The sequence below is a fragment of the Aptenodytes patagonicus genome, chromosome 10 (assembly GCF_965638725.1).
Source record: "Aptenodytes patagonicus chromosome 10, bAptPat1.pri.cur, whole genome shotgun sequence".
Taxonomy (NCBI): domain Eukaryota; kingdom Metazoa; phylum Chordata; class Aves; order Sphenisciformes; family Spheniscidae; genus Aptenodytes; species Aptenodytes patagonicus.
Genome location: NC_134958.1, coordinates 21,029,933 through 21,045,952, shown reverse-complemented (window position 1 = coordinate 21,045,952; position 16,020 = coordinate 21,029,933). Strand labels below are relative to the sequence as shown.

The 16,020-nt window shown below is 45.5% G+C and overlaps 2 protein-coding genes across 4 annotated transcripts in view; both read right to left on the bottom strand.

Moving 5' to 3' along the window:
• Window positions 1-2,253: 2,253 nt before the first annotated feature.
• On the bottom strand, window positions 2,254-8,473 carry FBXO22 (F-box protein 22). 2 transcript variants are annotated; one of them, XM_076348442.1, is made up of 7 exons: window positions 8,346-8,473; window positions 8,097-8,229; window positions 7,379-7,466; window positions 6,863-6,958; window positions 5,643-5,807; window positions 4,491-4,656; window positions 2,254-3,245 (listed from the first exon to the last, which is right to left on the bottom strand). In XM_076348442.1, exons 1-7 carry the CDS (start codon window positions 8,447-8,449, stop codon window positions 2,816-2,818), a joined length of 1,182 nt encoding a protein of 393 aa, XP_076204557.1. In that variant the 5' UTR covers window positions 8,450-8,473; the 3' UTR covers window positions 2,254-2,815. The 2 variants fall into 2 exon arrangements, with proteins under 2 accessions (XP_076204557.1, XP_076204559.1); XM_076348444.1 differs by lacking the exon at window positions 6,863-6,958.
• A 204-nt stretch (window positions 8,474-8,677) lies between these two features.
• The window catches only part of UBE2Q2 (ubiquitin conjugating enzyme E2 Q2), a 53,219-nt gene continuing 45,876 nt past the window's right edge, over window positions 8,678-16,020 (bottom strand). For both annotated transcript variants that reach the window (XM_076348441.1, XM_076348440.1), the window contains 4 exons: window positions 14,399-14,447; window positions 13,382-13,477; window positions 12,297-12,363; window positions 8,678-10,442 (listed from right to left, as the gene is read on the bottom strand). In XM_076348441.1, coding sequence (XP_076204556.1) covers window positions 10,411-10,442; window positions 12,297-12,363; window positions 13,382-13,477; window positions 14,399-14,447 — 244 coding nt within the window. In that variant the 3' untranslated portion in view covers window positions 8,678-10,410. The remainder of the gene's footprint in view (window positions 10,443-12,296; window positions 12,364-13,381; window positions 13,478-14,398; window positions 14,448-16,020) is intronic.

The following is a 16,020-nucleotide window of genomic DNA, read 5'->3' as shown; positions in this document are numbered from 1 at the left end:
GATTAGTAATTTTAAAATAAAAATTATAGTAATAGTTTTATGTTTGGCAATTGCCGTTTTGGTTGTGCAAGTACGAGGTTATACGTCACACCGCTTGCCTATTATTTTTTGTACTTTTGAAACCTACAGTTCACTTAATTGAAACACGCATTAAGAAAAAATGTGTAACAAAACATTATTCACATTCAAAAGATGGGGAAAAAATAACGTCTTTTACCTTTTGTCAGCAAAACCATCACTCCTCCCTGCAGGTCTTGCGACTTTGAAGGTTTTCTTTTTTTCTTAACAAAAGCAAAATCCAGTTGTGGTCACTTAGGGACTATATTCTCTTGCTGGAAACATACTACCATCAGCACCGTAACTGCAGATAATTATCTTTAGAGCAGTCCTGCTATTCACATTTGCCTCAATTGCTGGATAGTCATTTAACTAACTTTGTCCACTTTTAAAACCTCATGGTTATCTTTTGAGTGACAGAGGTACAAATTATCGCACTGTCTTTTGGTACGTGCACCTTTTAAGCAGATATATTTTGGTTTCACTCAGGAGTTAACATGGTTGAAGAGCAAATGATAGTGTGGAGGCAAAATGAATTTGCCTAGCAAAATGCTTTAATCACAGATGTTGCAATTTTATCAATTACACCACTTCCCTTTCACTTGGAAGACATGATGCGCTCTGGCAGAGACAGCGTAGCGGTTCCAGCCATGCGGTGCATGGTTCTGGGGTCCCCTGGGCTCATCCCCACTCCCTGAGGTTGGAGAGGTGATCCTGGACTCTGGTGCAGGCTCTTGGGGTTCCCGCTCCAGCATCTTTTCTGGACTATGTTTACCTCTGAAGTGTCCGCAGCTACAGGACCTCACCGACGATCGGCCCCTTCAAACCACACTCTCATTTCCTGTGTTGCTGCACCATCGCTGGAGCTCACCATCTGCTTCTTCGGACACTTCTGGACATGTTTGCACTGCAGTTCAGGACACCTGGTTGATCATACTTATCTACTTCTACTACAGCAAAAAGTTAAAAGTTCACGGGCTTATGCTAGCAGCAATGCTGACTAGCCCTAACTCACGCTAACAGCTACAGGAATCCTGTCCGTGTTACAGAAACATTTTCTTTGCCTCCTGTTAAACACGTAACTTATGCAGACAGAAAGGGCCAAACATGACATTCTGGTTACACTGAAAAGAAAACATGAATCCACCTCCCACTGAGAGGCTTCTCTTAAAATTCAAGCATACTCCATTTCCAAATACCTTTCCTTCTAAATGCAGTAACTAAACGTTTTCCAAGTCACACCTACACTTACTAATCTCCTATCCCTAGAAGGCCACTGGGAGTTCACAGCTCATCCTCTGTCTTCTAATTTAAAAAAACCATCATCAACACAGCCGTGGGAAAGTGCCGTCTGTCCTCAGCACCCGCTGAAACCAACGCTTAACTCTTGAGGACAGATACGCCTGTGCCCTAGCTCGTTAGGCCAGGTTCAGGAAAAGTTTTAACTAGACACGGACAAAAAGTTGGCAACTGTAGTCTTGGTCGGTACATTTAAAGCAAAATAGTGTTATTTTGTTGTACAACATACAGCTAAGTATTTTCTTTTTACTACACTGGAAGTGGGCCAGCTGCCTGATTTGGCATTTAGAAGTGTGGTGAACCGGTGCAAAATTAATCTTATTTTCTTGTCATTCTATTACTAAGTGAAAATAAAAGGGAGGAAAGAATTTAAAAGGGAGCAAATATATTATTAGCTATACTGAGACTATGCTGCATTCACTTACTTGAACTTTGCGATGCTGCATTCCGTCTGCAGCAATCAAAACAGGTGACTGATGTAGAAGCATGGGAAAAACATGCAAAAGCACAAGTCTTGTTTAAAGGCTTTATATAAACAGAACGTAGCCAGATCTTGCGTGCCCCACGACTTCAAATTAAAAAGCAAGAAACTTTTTAAAGGCACTTAAAGGTACCAGGTAGTCTTAGTTTTTTGCACTCTGGATTTAAAGGTTTATGACAGAGAGCATCGCGCTACGAGAGAATCTAAAAGAAAAGGCAACGAGTGCATTTTGTTTGTGTAAACTTAAATACACAAAGACTGAAATTGCTGGTACACACGAAGTAGCAGGTACTATTCTAAACCAGATAGTTAAGACAACTGAAATTCAGTTCAAGACGGTGAGACAAGTTGAGCTTGTAACTGGACGACACCTCTTTAAAGCAGAGCTTTTTCTCTAAGAATAGAAGGCAAGGTACTTTTATGTATTTTCATCTTTATTTAATGAGCACTTTGTTATTTTTCTCTAAAGATTTTCATTCATTTTATCTAGTAAAACCATTCAGTTCCGTAAATAGGACTCAAGTCTGGGCAGGTTGCGCATCTCTCTTGAAATAAAACCCAGGAAATGGTGGATTTTATGCATCAGCATTTCAGTATGCATCAGTAGTTTTTCTAGACTCTTTTACATACATAAATAGAGCACATCAAAGTACTGTTTCTTTCTACATGTTTATATTTGGACTCCAACTGCCATTTGTGCAAACCATTCTCATTTTGGAAGAAAGAGGCTTTCTTCAATTGCAGAATTGCCATCAAGTATCATTTACCTGCAATTCTGATGTGTACAGGGGATTACACAAAACGCAAAGCTTTCTCGCAGCTATTATATTAAACTCTATCCCAACTACAAGGTTCGATAATATTACCAAAGTGATGTTTACGTTTTGGAAGGGGCTTTGATTGCAAGATGTCCACTCTTCCAGACTTCTCAGCTTTCTGGAATGAAACGAACAGCTCACTGAAGCATCAAAAACATATTTACACTTGGTTTGCTTTAGTCGAACCAAGATGAATAAGAGTCATAACGGTAGTATAACCATGAAGCAGGTCATCCTTTATGTCATTACATTCTCTTAATACGAAATTCCCAGTAACTATTCGATCACATCCTATTTCCCCATGTCCAAAAAAGCCAAAGAGGGGAACGTTTGGAAAAAACTTCCTAAATGCATCTGCTTCCATATTCCTTTTGGTTTTATAATGCCGATATCCTCTGCCAACACAGGCAAACATGAAGCCGATGGTGTTACGCTCGGGGATGTTTGCTGCTTTGAGACGCTGCATGGCGGCTTCTGCTGTCCTCTCATCAGCTACATCCTGGTCTAACAAAACAGTGGCGCTCTGGATCTGGGGACCGCTGAAAGCCAGCCCAACCACACCGCAGGCATCCCCGGGCTGGGCATTGTTACTGAAAGGCAACAGGCACCGAGTTAGAGAACGTTCCAGAGAGACCACTTCCGACCCGAATAAACTGCTGTGGCAAAAGTAGATTTTAAAGCAGACCAACATCCTAGTGATTTTGAAAGCCACCCGTAGTTAAAAAGCAAACCAAAGCCTTCAAATTTTAGCAACCCTCTTTTTTTTTTTTTAGCAACCTTTCACAAGGAAAAACTTTCACATCTGTTACCAGGGATTAAGCATAAGCCTACCCTTAGGCTACCTCTGGCACATGCCACATTCAGCAGTTTGTGGACGTCACAGCTCTCTAATTCCAACTAAACTGTTAAACTTAAGACAAGCAAAGATACTCAGCATTTACACATCAAACCAGGGCAGCAGTCAGTAATGGCTTCAGATTCACATTGCTTTAAGACTCCTTGGTTGGCCAGGACACACTGGTTTTACTACTTACCTACTCAGGCTTTATTAGCAATCATTTAATATACGGTCAGCTCTCTTATCTGGAGTAATGGTGCAGCTGGCATACATCATGTGCAAGAAAAATGTTGGTATTACTATGGAGTCCAGACCTACACTAGCACGAGAGGAGCCCGCGGCAACGTCTGCACTGCACACCCCAGCACAGGAGGCTCCAGCGAGGATGCACCAGCACCCGCGAATCAGACAGCACCAAGGGCTCTCCCTGTGCAGCAGAGCAGCTGGAGCAGCCGGAGCCCAAACCTGCCCTGCAGGATCCTAGCGGAGGGAAGGGGTTTAAGCTAGATGAGATCTAGCCCGGTCCTGTGAGTACCACGTCCTTTGGTAACATATTATAGGTGTGCTCCTGGGGCACAGTCCTGTTTGTGTGTTCAGCTACTGCTCTGTAATGTGAACCAAAACAAGGCTGATACAGAAACAAAACGTTCACGTAAATGGTCTCTGTCACAGTGAGTGACAATTTATCTGCAAGCCAGAGGGTAAACGCAGACTGCAATAAACACACATAGGGTATCTGAAGCTGGAAACCTCCTTCGCAGCAGGTTTCTCCTCGCCAGGTTTCCAGAATCCAATTTTTAACACAGTCATGCAAAGCTTCCAGCTTTTCTGGCTAGATCACAGTGTAGCAGTTGGACTTTTATTCTCTTTAAAAAAAATAGCATTTTACTACTCTTAATGGGCATTTCTAATATGACATAACTAAAAGGCTATGGCTTCTGCAGCGTTTCTCCCATTTTAAATCTTCTTTACAATTTACCTTGAAAGAGATACCTACTTCTCAGAGGTCAGCGATGTAAAGCTCTCCACTTGTCCCCCAGCCAGGATGATACTTTTCTCATTCAAAGGATTGACTATTTGATGAAGAAATCGAGTTGCTCCAGACTTCCAGGAGTTGTAGCCAAACAGAAGAACCACCCGGAGATCTGGGTTGTTCTTCAGACCTACAAACCAAAACACAAACACCAGTCCTCTTACTTTTAAATCCTGACCCCTGAAGTCCAACTGTCCTAGTCTCTCCTCAAATAATACATCACACCTTTAGTAACGGCTTTCCATTGCTGCAGTTGGGAAAACAAGACACAAGTTGCCCAGGCATTCAGGAGCTGGGCAGCATTCCCCACGTAAGTGAGAATTTCTGAAAAGAACCTAGCAAGAACCAAGCATCTGCTTCCTCCAGCTTTCAACTTCTTTAGCAGAGCATCTGAGTTTTACCACAGCCTCTGAAGGCACAACTCTTAAGTTTTACTTGGCAGCCTTCATCATCCTTTTACAGGTAAGAACTGACCGTGTAAGTTATTCAACAAGAACCACAACGCAGTAAATAGCTTTACCTGAAAATTAAATACATTACATACATCAGCCAGTTCTTATCCCAAGGCAGAAACTCCCAGGTTCCTAGAAGACTCAAGAAAAAACTCGTTATATTACTCTTTGTAAATGATCTACCCTGCTGAGGACACAATGTGAGGAACGTGAACTGTATTTATCGAAAGATGCGGTCTTCCATTCTACCTTTCCTTGCTACGCCACCTGACTTCGGATCTAAATGCAAGGTTATTTTGGGAAGAAGAGAAGCAGTTCCTCCCCACTCATTTCTAAACCGTAGCGATGGGAATCATTCCCGATGGCGCAAACTCATTTATCGTGATTTTAAGCCAATTAGAGGTTGCTCAAAACCTAACAGCTCCCTCTGAACAGCTCCACTTGGAACCTGAAGAAATCTGAGATCAACGCTCAGGATAACTTAATCTTAATACTCCAGGGAATGGGAAGAACAGAGATGCGTAATGACCAGCTGCAGCCCTAGAGTGCCACAGCGTGCTCTACGAATGGAGTTCGCACAGAAGCCGTTGCTTCCACGCTGGCGCCTAAAAGAGCGATACAGCACTTCACAAAAGCCCAAATGGAGGGGAGAACAGAGACGTACCTGCTTCAGCAAATTTACTTTCATCAAAGACCCTGTTCTTCAAGTCTTTTGAAAAATGGAAGGTATGAATTTTCACCCCATCGATTTTGGGAAACAACAGAGCAAACCCAGCTTCGCCCTCTTCAATTTCTTGAGGCTGATTGCTGCTCGAACCCATAGGGGTAACTACAAAGATACAAAACCAGACATCTTGTGGTCAGTGATTCTATTAACTTCCGTCTACGCTGTCACACAGGTTGAAGAGGCAGAACAGCTCAGACAATGTGAAACCTGACAGCTCATTTCCATAGCAACATATCTAATTGACAACCGGTGTGGGGTTTTTTGTTGACGTTTCGGCAAGATGAAGCATGTAGGAACGCTACTGGCTATAGATCACGCTGAGGTCACTTTGGACAAAGGACATGGATATACGTGGCCGTTTCCCCCCAGCCACACCGAACACAGATCAGTTGGAAAACAAGCATTGTGCAATGCAGCTGTCTCAAGCCTTCCTGCCAACTTCTGCAGGTACGCAAACATACTCCGATTTTTAAGGACCAGAAGTGAAACGGGGAAAGGTGTTACACAAGCGTGTGTAACGTTATACACGTGATGACAGTATAAAGCAAACAGACGCAAATATTGGGAGCACATTATGGAATTACGCTAGCGACAACAATCAAATACCCCACTTATGCTGTAGGAACAGAATTCAAGGTGAGAAACTAGGAAAAAACTTTCTAACGATAAAAAAGTGAAGCACTAGAAAAAGACTGCCAACGGAGGCTGTGAATTTTCCATAGTTACTGCGTATGGCTCCTGCTAGACCATAACAAATGAGTACGTACCGAGGACATCCTGTGCAATTAGTCACAACGTGACTCTGAAAAATATAGATAAATCCAAGAAACGTTCAATAATTACACTAAGGTGCCAGGGAAAACTGCAATAAGCTGCCTGCTCAGTTAAATCAACCCTTTTAATTATAACTGCATCAAATAAAGTGAGAATTTAAACCCTACCTAACTTAGCCACGACACTATGAACTCCTTAAAATTTAAGCTAGTGCCGAGCAAGGTGGGTGAACATGGTACTCGCTATGAGAACTCTCCCGTCAGTCTGCAGGACTACGCTTTCAAAAACCTACAAAATTGTGATAAACAGGAACCGGAAGAGATGTGCGATACACTGGACACCTTCAAGCTGGTCTCTCACAAAATCACACGTTTTCCTCCTACCTACAATCCCTGGGGTGACCAGTCCAAGAACCTGACATCGCTTTGGCAACAATTTTTCGAGCGCAATTGCCGTTTCCTTACTGTTTCTTTTCCTGGCTGTTAAAAACAAGAGGAAAGAAAAGCAGAGAGAGATAAAAAATTAGTTGTTCTGAAGGGTACTGGAACAAACCTTGCAGTCGGTCCCATCCTTTTTAACCAATGCTGCCCATCAGTGGCCGCCCTGTTAACAACATGCAAATCTGTACTAATCGGTAAGAGCACAGGACTACCGGCACGCAAACAGAATCAATGTCCTCCAGCGAAAGGGAAAGGAACTCGTCTATGTAGCGTGCCGTACATCTACGAGCTGCGTTTCATATCACAAATGTAAAACTATGCGGTCACGGTTCTCGCAAAAGCTTTACTTTCCCTTGAAATTCAGACTCGGAGAACTCCCTGTCAGCTGACTTTCCTCTACGCGCTGTGCTTGCGTCCCAGGCGCTTCTTGAAGCGGGAGCGGGTTAGTCCAAGGTTTACCTTTCTTTTGCTCGTGGCACTCCTCGTGCCCGCTGAACGTTTCTGCGTCCGCTATGTAGAGCACGGTTTGCGGCAGCACGTGCACCTTCTGTAAAGAGACGGGAGAAGCCGCAGGCCTGTGCTACTGAACCGCTTCCGCGAGGCCCCGTTCCGCGGGAGGGAGCGAGGCTCCCGAACCAGGGCCGGGAGGAGAAACCCAGGAAAGCCGTTCCCCGTTCCGCCCCGGCTGCTGGCGCCAGCCCTCCCCGCAGCGCGACGGCGACGGCGGCCGCCGCCGGCCCGGCGGGGGGCCCTGCCCGCCCCGAGGGGCCCTGCCCGCCCCGGGGGGGCCGTGCCCGCCGAGGGGCCCTGCGCCCGCCGAGGGGCCCTGCCCGCCCCGGGGGGGCCGTGCCCGCCGAGGGGCCCTGCGCCCGCCGAGGGGCCCCGGGGGGCCCGTGCCCGCCGAGGGGCCCTGCCCGCCCCGGGGGGGCCGTGCCCGCCGAGGGGCCCTGAGCCCGCCGAGGGGCCCTGCCCGCCCCGGGGGGGCCGTGCCCGCCGAGGGGCCCTGAGCCCGCCGAGGGGCCCTGCCCGCCCCGGGGGGGCCGTGCCCGCCGAGGGGCCGTGCCCGCCGAGGGGCCCTGCCCGCCCCGGGGGCCGGTGCCCGCCGAGGGCCCGTGCCCGCCGAGGGGCCCTGCCCGCCCCGGGGGCCCGTGCCCGCCAGGCCCCCGCGCGCACCCACCTCCAGCTCGCGGGCCAGCGCGCGCACCAGCGCGTGGCTCTCGGCGGGGCCCGGCTCCAGCGCCGACACCCAGGCGACGCGCTGCCGCGCCCGCAGGATCCGCCGGGCGCACTCCCTCCACAGCCGGCACACGCTGCAACACACCACGGAGGCACCGCGTCGGCCCGGCCGCCGCGGGAGCGCCCCGCCCCGCCCCGCCGCCACCGCTACCTCGGAGCCGCGGCCCGCTCCCGCGGCCCCACCCCTTACCAGGCGGCGCGCAGCAGCGCCTTGGTGGGCAGGAAGCCGAGGACGCGCTCCACCACCTCGGCCAGGTTGCCGAGGACGAAGGCGCCCTTGGCGGCCGCCTCCATGGCCCGGCCGCCCGCCGCGGCCTCCCCTTCCCCGCCGCGCCGACGCCGCTCTGCGTCGCCCGCGCGCCGACGCTCCCGGGGCGGAGTTCCGGTCCCGCGGGGGCGGGGACAGCAGGAGCGGCCCCGCTTCCGCCGCCTGGCGGCGGGGAGGACCCGCCCCGCTCCCGGGCGCTCCCCTCTCCCTCCCTCCCCCCCTCCCCCCCCCGCGCCCCGGCAGGGACACAGCGCGCTTCTTAAAACGGTTTTTATTCATAAACTTGATGCAAGTTTACAAATTGCTGTACATTGCCAAGTAACTCCGCAACGAGCGACGGAACCCAAACCAAAGCGTGCGCCGAAGGTGCGGGGCCCGCCCGGGCCGCGGCCGGGGGGCTGCAGCCGCGGAGAGCCGCCGGCGCCGGCCGCCGCTCCCGTCAGCGCTTGGCTACCAGGGTTGATACAGATACCGGTACGACCACGCAAGCAGAAAGGCCGGGAAGTCACCCACCGTACGTTTGAAACAATACACGTTAGTGGAAGCAGTGCCAAACCTCTCCCCCATCGTTTCTCTCGAGCTAAAAACTGGATCTAGAAGCAAACGCACAAGGACCCGCGGGCGCCTGATAGAGAGAAGAGCACAAATTTGATAGTCAACTAAAAGAACATAACAAAAACATGCTTCTGCGCTTCTAAAAAGTGCTTAATCCATGGTACACACCCTTAGCTCAGCCCCAGCGGGGCGCAAAGGCCTAATGACGAGTACTACAACCAAAATAGAATCGATTTAGGTAAGGCAATAAAATATAGTGTAATTACACAGACCCAGATTCATCTCCTAATAAAGGACGAACAGTTCCCATCAGTCTCTCAATAACAAAACCACCGTCATGACCATGGCAATGTTTCTTCAGCCTCTGAATCGGATGACGAGTTTTTGTACTTTATTGTAGCTTTTATATAAAAATTTTTCATTCAAGGACTTTCATCTCGATTTGTGCCAATCACTTTATAAGTTCATTAGTTTACAAATGATTGCAACAACCCGTTAATAAAATGGAACACCTAAAAAGGTTTTTAGTATTTTAAATAACTTCAAGCTTCATACTGCGGCTCTTCTTGTTAAGGAGGTTGAGCCAGCGAGTAGCAGGAACAGCCCAGCAAGTTCTGATGCCCCAGTGGAAGTGACTAGTTACAAGGTTTTATTGGCACAGCCTTGCTCTGCTTAAAAAAAAAAACCAAAACAAAAAACAAAAAACAAAACCAAAAAACCAAACAACCAGGAACAAACAAAAAAAGAAAACAAAAAGAAAAAAACCCAAACTGAAACAAAAAATTAACATAACCTAAACAAAGAGCATCTTTTCCAAGAAACAGTTCATATTCTCATACAGCCATGAAAAATGTTTAATGACTTAACATACATGTGTTTTTCCTATATCATTAATTTGGAAATACTACAAATGCTGTCATTTTAGACCAGAAAAACTACTGTGATTTGCAAGACCTGACAGTTCCTAAAACAGTATTAAACAACGTATTAAACTTCTTGGCTTTAAATGAAACAATACAACGCAAGTCTCTGCAGTCTGCATTTTGCAAAAGGTAAGAAATACACAAAAGTGTGTGAACAACTCACTCCTACTGAATGATCTTTAGTAACTCGATAGCCTGCTGTGGGGAGCTTACGCTGTCAAATAAAAAAAAGGGAGAAGGGAGGGCCTGGCCCAAATATGCTTAATCCCTAAGAACAAACACGGTAAAGGCCCAAACTGCTCCGTCCAGATACCTACAAAGAGCGGAATGGTAAGGCTGTAACTTATACTTTACGTGTCAGTTGACAGATTATCCACTAACTTATCTAATAGCTAAAGTCTTCAGTACGGCTGTTATGGGGGCACTCATAGCTTGAGTCTGTGTGTTGGAAAACATAAAAAAGAGCTTGTTTTGTTGATGTTGGTCCAGGTATACAACAGTCCTCTATGTTAGCCATCTTCCTTCGGAGGAGTGTACCAGCCTACGGAGAAGAGAGAAACACGTTAGGTACCGACACTGCTACGTCAGGACGATCTTGCCATCTTACCCTGAATCTGTGGGAGACGGAAGCCTAATCTGGCTCCTTCCCTCCCTCTTAGAGCAGGCCAGCTCAGTGAGACCCAGTGCCCTGAACGCTAGTGGTCTGCAGCGGGAGATAAAGCATGGGGCATATTCCAGGAGCAGACCCAATATTTGGGCGTGAAAATTAAGTACTTCCGAGAGTGGGGTTTTTCTGTGGCAGCAGCTATCCCGAGTTGGACAAGCTGGACATCAACAGAGGAAGCTGTTGAAGGAGAACACTGCTGTAACAAAACCGAATGGAACACAGGTAAAAACCCCAAGTCTTCAAGCCACTTAATGCACAGACATACAAACACGACTACACTGGGATACTTATACATAAATCCCATCTTGCATACTGAAGAGGTTAGGCACGCACAGGCACTTGACCGGTTTACCCTACTTCTGCAAATCCTGCTGCAGGAATGGGCCCAGAAATGTCAGTTGAGTAGCTTGCCTCCTGATAGGATTTGGCATGTTTAGCCGTTGAATCATACCTGATCAAGCGTGCATAGTTTTTTCTAGCCACCTCCAGATCTCCAATCTGAATTCTCCCCACCACTATTGTAAAAAATCCTCTACATTTTTGTACAGTGAGTACAGGGCCTATTTATGTTGTCCCAGAGAACAGGTAGCAGCTATAAGTTAAAGACACCTTTCGCAGCAGCAATAAATGCTGTGAATGCTTTGCGCACAGCTCCTGACGCAGCAGTAATCACTGTAGTCAAGGCTAGCATATAGCTAGAAGTAAACAGACAGCCATGCTGGCTTTTGTGGCAAACTAAAAAAGCAAAAGACTCAGTTAATGGCAAGATCAAAATATTGTAGAATTGGAAAGCATTTTAAAGTCGTTATCTTTGATCTTCCTCCCAATAGCAGAGAAGGCATTATGTTCAATTTTAGAGGTAGGGAAACTGAGGTGCTCACTACAGTCACACTGAAATACGCTCTCATGTTCACAGCAACATGAATTCCCAGAGGAGACTGTGTCCAGCCCGGACCAAAGAACATCACGGAAGTAGTAACTGGGACTAACTCCCTCATCACGAGACCAGGGAACCAATTCTGCTGACTACTTCTACATAACATGTAAGCCACTTAAACCTTTTAAAGCCTCAGGTCATTTGCTGTCTTCTCATCTTGGCACGATGAATGCAATTATACCTGAAGCACTTGAATACTTGTTTTATGCAACTGAGAGACCATTAACTGGCTTTAAATAGGGGGGGGGGGGGGAAACAAAAAACAAAACCAAACCCAAACCACGTGTCTCCCATTTCTATTGCGCGGTTTTCCAGCCAGGGCACTTCGCTTGGACTTTTTGTAGTTTTTCAGTCTCTGGTCTTCCTTTCCACTTTCTCTCTTCCTTAACGATTACTACTACTAAGGTCTTGCCACATTGAAACAAAGCCTTTCAGGGAAAGGGGCAAGCTTTCAGCAGGTACTTCACTAACAAGTAAGACACTTTAAAAGCTACACTAACAATAAAGTTACTAGATCAACTGCCTGAAAATGAAGTCGACTACCTTTCAAAGGACAGCAGGAACACACGGAACATGGCTATGTTCGTGTAAGCTGGACAAGTTGCAGTGATTGCTAGTCAAGTTACTTTAAGCACTACTGTCTTCCTGGAGCGAGACGAGGAAAAGGAAACACCGTTTATGGTCTTCCCGAGCCAACATAAGACACTCTGGCACTTCAAGTTTTACTGTGGCCAAATACCAATTCCCAGGCTGCTGTGCAGACAAGAACCAAGCCGCAAGAATATACATACCATTTTTCTCATGTATTTGTACTAGTGACTTATAGGACTGCTGTGCTCTTGCTAGATTATATTGATTCTGAAAGGAGAAAAAACTAACATGAAAAAACCTGTATCTAGACGTGTGGAACTTAAAAACAGTTTTACGAAGAAACTCTACAGTGGGCTTACAAATAAAAACCATGCACGATGTTACAACATTCCTGGCTTTAAAGTACAAGATTTGCAAGACAAATACCCTTATCTTCTCATTTCTTCTCCATCATAATGACAATAATTTGTACACCCCTGCTGCTGGAAAGGCCCCTCTATTGGAGGGTTCAGAACCTGAGGTACGTCAAAAGCGTGTGCAACTGGAAGGGCAGGCTTCAGGCAATCCCCACCGTAACTCCGTCGTGCTCAGCTGACCAGTTACCACGTTCGACAGAACTGCGGTCATAAACTTTTACATCTTACCTAGTTCGCTATCCTTGAATCAGTACTTAAAAGCTGGCATCCAAGTGAGAATTTCATCGACTTAAATATTTAAGCATCCTTTGAAAACAGCATGTAGTACTTCAAAGTCTTTGAAGTTATGGTCCATCACCAGCATGCACGCTTGAACTGAATTATGATTTCGATTAATGCTGAATGGCTAGCTCAGAAGTATTTGCACGGTATTATTTTTCACCCTCTCCATGAAACTTTGCAGGTGTCTAGTCCAGCAAAAGGAGGAGAACTTCCTAACATCAGCATACGCGATCCAGGCAGTCGGGCTGTCATCTACAGCCCTTCTCAGAGCCGGAATTTCCAAATCCTCCTGATTCCCAATTCTGAATCCTCCTTCCCTTCCCCCCTTGCCAATACGGGGATAGTACAACTCCAACTACTTACACACCCTGCCCATCCCAAGGTTTTATCCTCCTCATATATTCATCAATTCTTAACAAAGTCATAGTTAACTGCCAGTAAAATACTCGTACATGCACCAGACATCAAGATAAACCAAAATGCGTATTTGCAATGACAATTCTGTCATTAAGCATCTTCTATGCAACTCAGCGAAGAAATGGAAGCCTAACAGTGATTTGTGTAATTGATACACACAGCACATTTACCTTATTGGCTCCAAAATGTACTCTGGCTTTTCCTTTGACTAAAGTGGCATTGATCTGCATGATGACTGATTCTATTGAATAGGCACTGCTCCAGCCCTGGAGGAGGAAAGAAATATTTCTATATAACATGTACTTACTTCTTGTGCTCACCTTGCAAATCTATTTTGATATGTGTGCTTTGGGATTCCCCCCCCCCCCCCCCCCTCCAGTTTTAGTTTTAACTACTTGTTTTCAGTTAACAGCTTTTATTTTCCAGAGAAAATCTGGAAAGTGATATACAGTATTAGTACTAAGGACCTGTAGGAAAAATGAAAAGGCTGAATCACACATTTCCAAAATACAGCAAGACAGAATCAAGAGCAGCTCCATTATTACACCATTTACACATTTTCAGCAACGTCACAAAAGAAATTACAACTTCTTGTTGGAAGAAGCAGAAAAGACTGCTATCTAATGAAACCATTGAGTGAGCTATGACAGTTTTGCTCCCATGAAAATTACTGCTTCTCTCTGGCATTGCTTTACCTTCCAGGGTTCACAAAAGTTTCTGCCAGAGCCTGCAAATAAGTTACTTCATTCATTTACTTGTTTTAAAGAGAAAACCGATCACTCTGTCTACACGAGAGTCATCTATGCCTAGAATCTTCTGCATTCCTCACTTCTCCAGAGCTGACTTCGTGCAGCAGCAGAGGCTTCTGGAAAAGAAAACAACGCCTCTTGCTCCTCAGAACTCACTCTTTACACTGGCTTCCTCCCAGAAATTCTGAGGATTCAAAATTGATGCGCTCTCACTTCTTGTCTCTTCCTCAGACCTCTTGTAAGCCATCCAAGGCAGAAAAGATGATCTTACACAAGATCAGCAAGGCAAATCTCGTGGAACTGAGGTTTATTCCACCATGTTCCCTTTGGAGTGTGTAACTTATTCCACACAGTGATTCTTCAACTCAGGGGAAACACCCATTGTCATTATTTTAAAGCATGCTTTGTTATTACCCAGATAACAGAGTCTGTGTTCACCTGTTTAGTAAGAAGTTCCATGCATAATGCACCTCCACCTAGGACATACCTAGAAACAAATGTGAAAGAAAATATATCCGACATCAGCAGTTAGTAAAAAGATGAAACTGTTCACAGCACTTTAAAGCTCTTGCAGGCTAGTTTGTTAAATTTTTTATTCACAAAAAGCTGAAATGCCCTTTAACCAGTAATATATTGTAACTAGATAGCCATATTATATTTATGCAAAGAAGATTAGCATTGTGAGACACACACCCCAAAAAAATTCCTTTGCTAACTACACTTAGTTAAAGCTAAGACTAGTTGTGCAGACTAGCCCGAGCTAGGAAGGTTGCTTGAAAAAAGGAAGGTTGCTTTTTATGGCTACACTATGTATATGTAGTACTGATGTGTAGTTATAAAGAAAAACAAAAAACAAACCAAATTCACTTCTGTACAGAGATTTAACACAATTCCAAACAATGTAGGTGCACCTATAAATCAAAGGTGTAGACAAATGAGATCAAGCAGATCTTCACTCGCTCTTTTCCTATAAACCACCTTCTAATTTCAGTAAGACTTCATCATGCATTGTGCTGACTGGGACTCAGCAGTCAGCACACCTGGTCATCGCAAAACCCGGACTGAGGGAGTAGAATTTACCACTCCAAAAATGTAGTCTCCCCTATGATCAAGATGTTCAAACAATGTAAATCTGTACGACATTCATAGGGAAATGATGACCGAAATCCAAGCTTTCTGGGCCATTCTTTCTTTCATTCTACAAAGAAGTCCAAGTACAACAAAACCAGAATCTAAACGAGTTTTCTGGTGTCTGGCACTCCTTGTTTACTTTTTCGGTAGCAGCAATCCTCACGAACACTCTTTAACTGCACTAACCATTTCTTGAATGCAAAAAAGACACACAGCAATTCAAATCAAATCAGAATCAGCACCAGCTATCACAGACTGCATTTTCAAACGTACAAGTATAATTTCCTGTCAGCAGGAGACGCATAAAAGCCTTGGAAGGGGAATTTAATCTTCTCTCCATTGATATACACAAGTTTCCACTCCACAGACAGCACTTCAAACATGTTTTAGATGACTTTTGGAGCATGGTGTCAATTGAATTTAGTACCTTTGGGTTAGCATTTGAGGAGATTTTAGACAAAAACTTTATGGCAGCGTTACTGGCAAAAGAGTCAGTTAAGACCGAACAGCAAGTTTAAGGCAACACAGGGATCAAGACCCCTTCAAAGCACTAACTCAAAACACCCTACTATTCTGAACAACAGGAGAAGTAACAGCGATGTTAACCATGCACAAAGAGGCCAACTCTTAAACATTATGGCAGGCACAGAGTCTTCCAAAGCTAGACACAAACTAAGCAATTCAAAGAGGAATTGCATCTGGCTGGAATATGCACCCAGCTGTTTGGCTCCTATTAGTTCATGAAGCTTAAGAAGCAAGTCTCCATATCACTCTTTGAGCTCTTCACCAAACTCAAGGTCTACAGCAGCTCATGAATATACATTTAGGGGAAATTTCTTGAAGTCTACATATACGGTAGTCTCAAAATGTTCCCTGCCAACCCAGTCAACCAATCTCAAGTTGTAACATTTTCACCACAAAGTAAAATT

Bases quoted from the DNA above. Each gene is read 5' to 3' on its own strand.
- FBXO22 (XM_076348442.1), bottom strand. From the start codon at position 8,449: ATGGAGGCGGCCGCCAAGGGCGCCTTCGTCCTCGGCAACCTGGCCGAG. The intron at 6,959-7,378 runs GTAAACCTTGGA...TGTTTTTAACAG, and splicing joins GTGCCACGAGCAAAAGAAAG to CCAGGAAAAGAAACAGTAAG. The intron at 3,246-4,490 runs GTAGGTATCTCT...GTTGCCTTTCAG, and splicing joins ACATCGCTGACCTCTGAGAA to TAACAATGCCCAGCCCGGGG.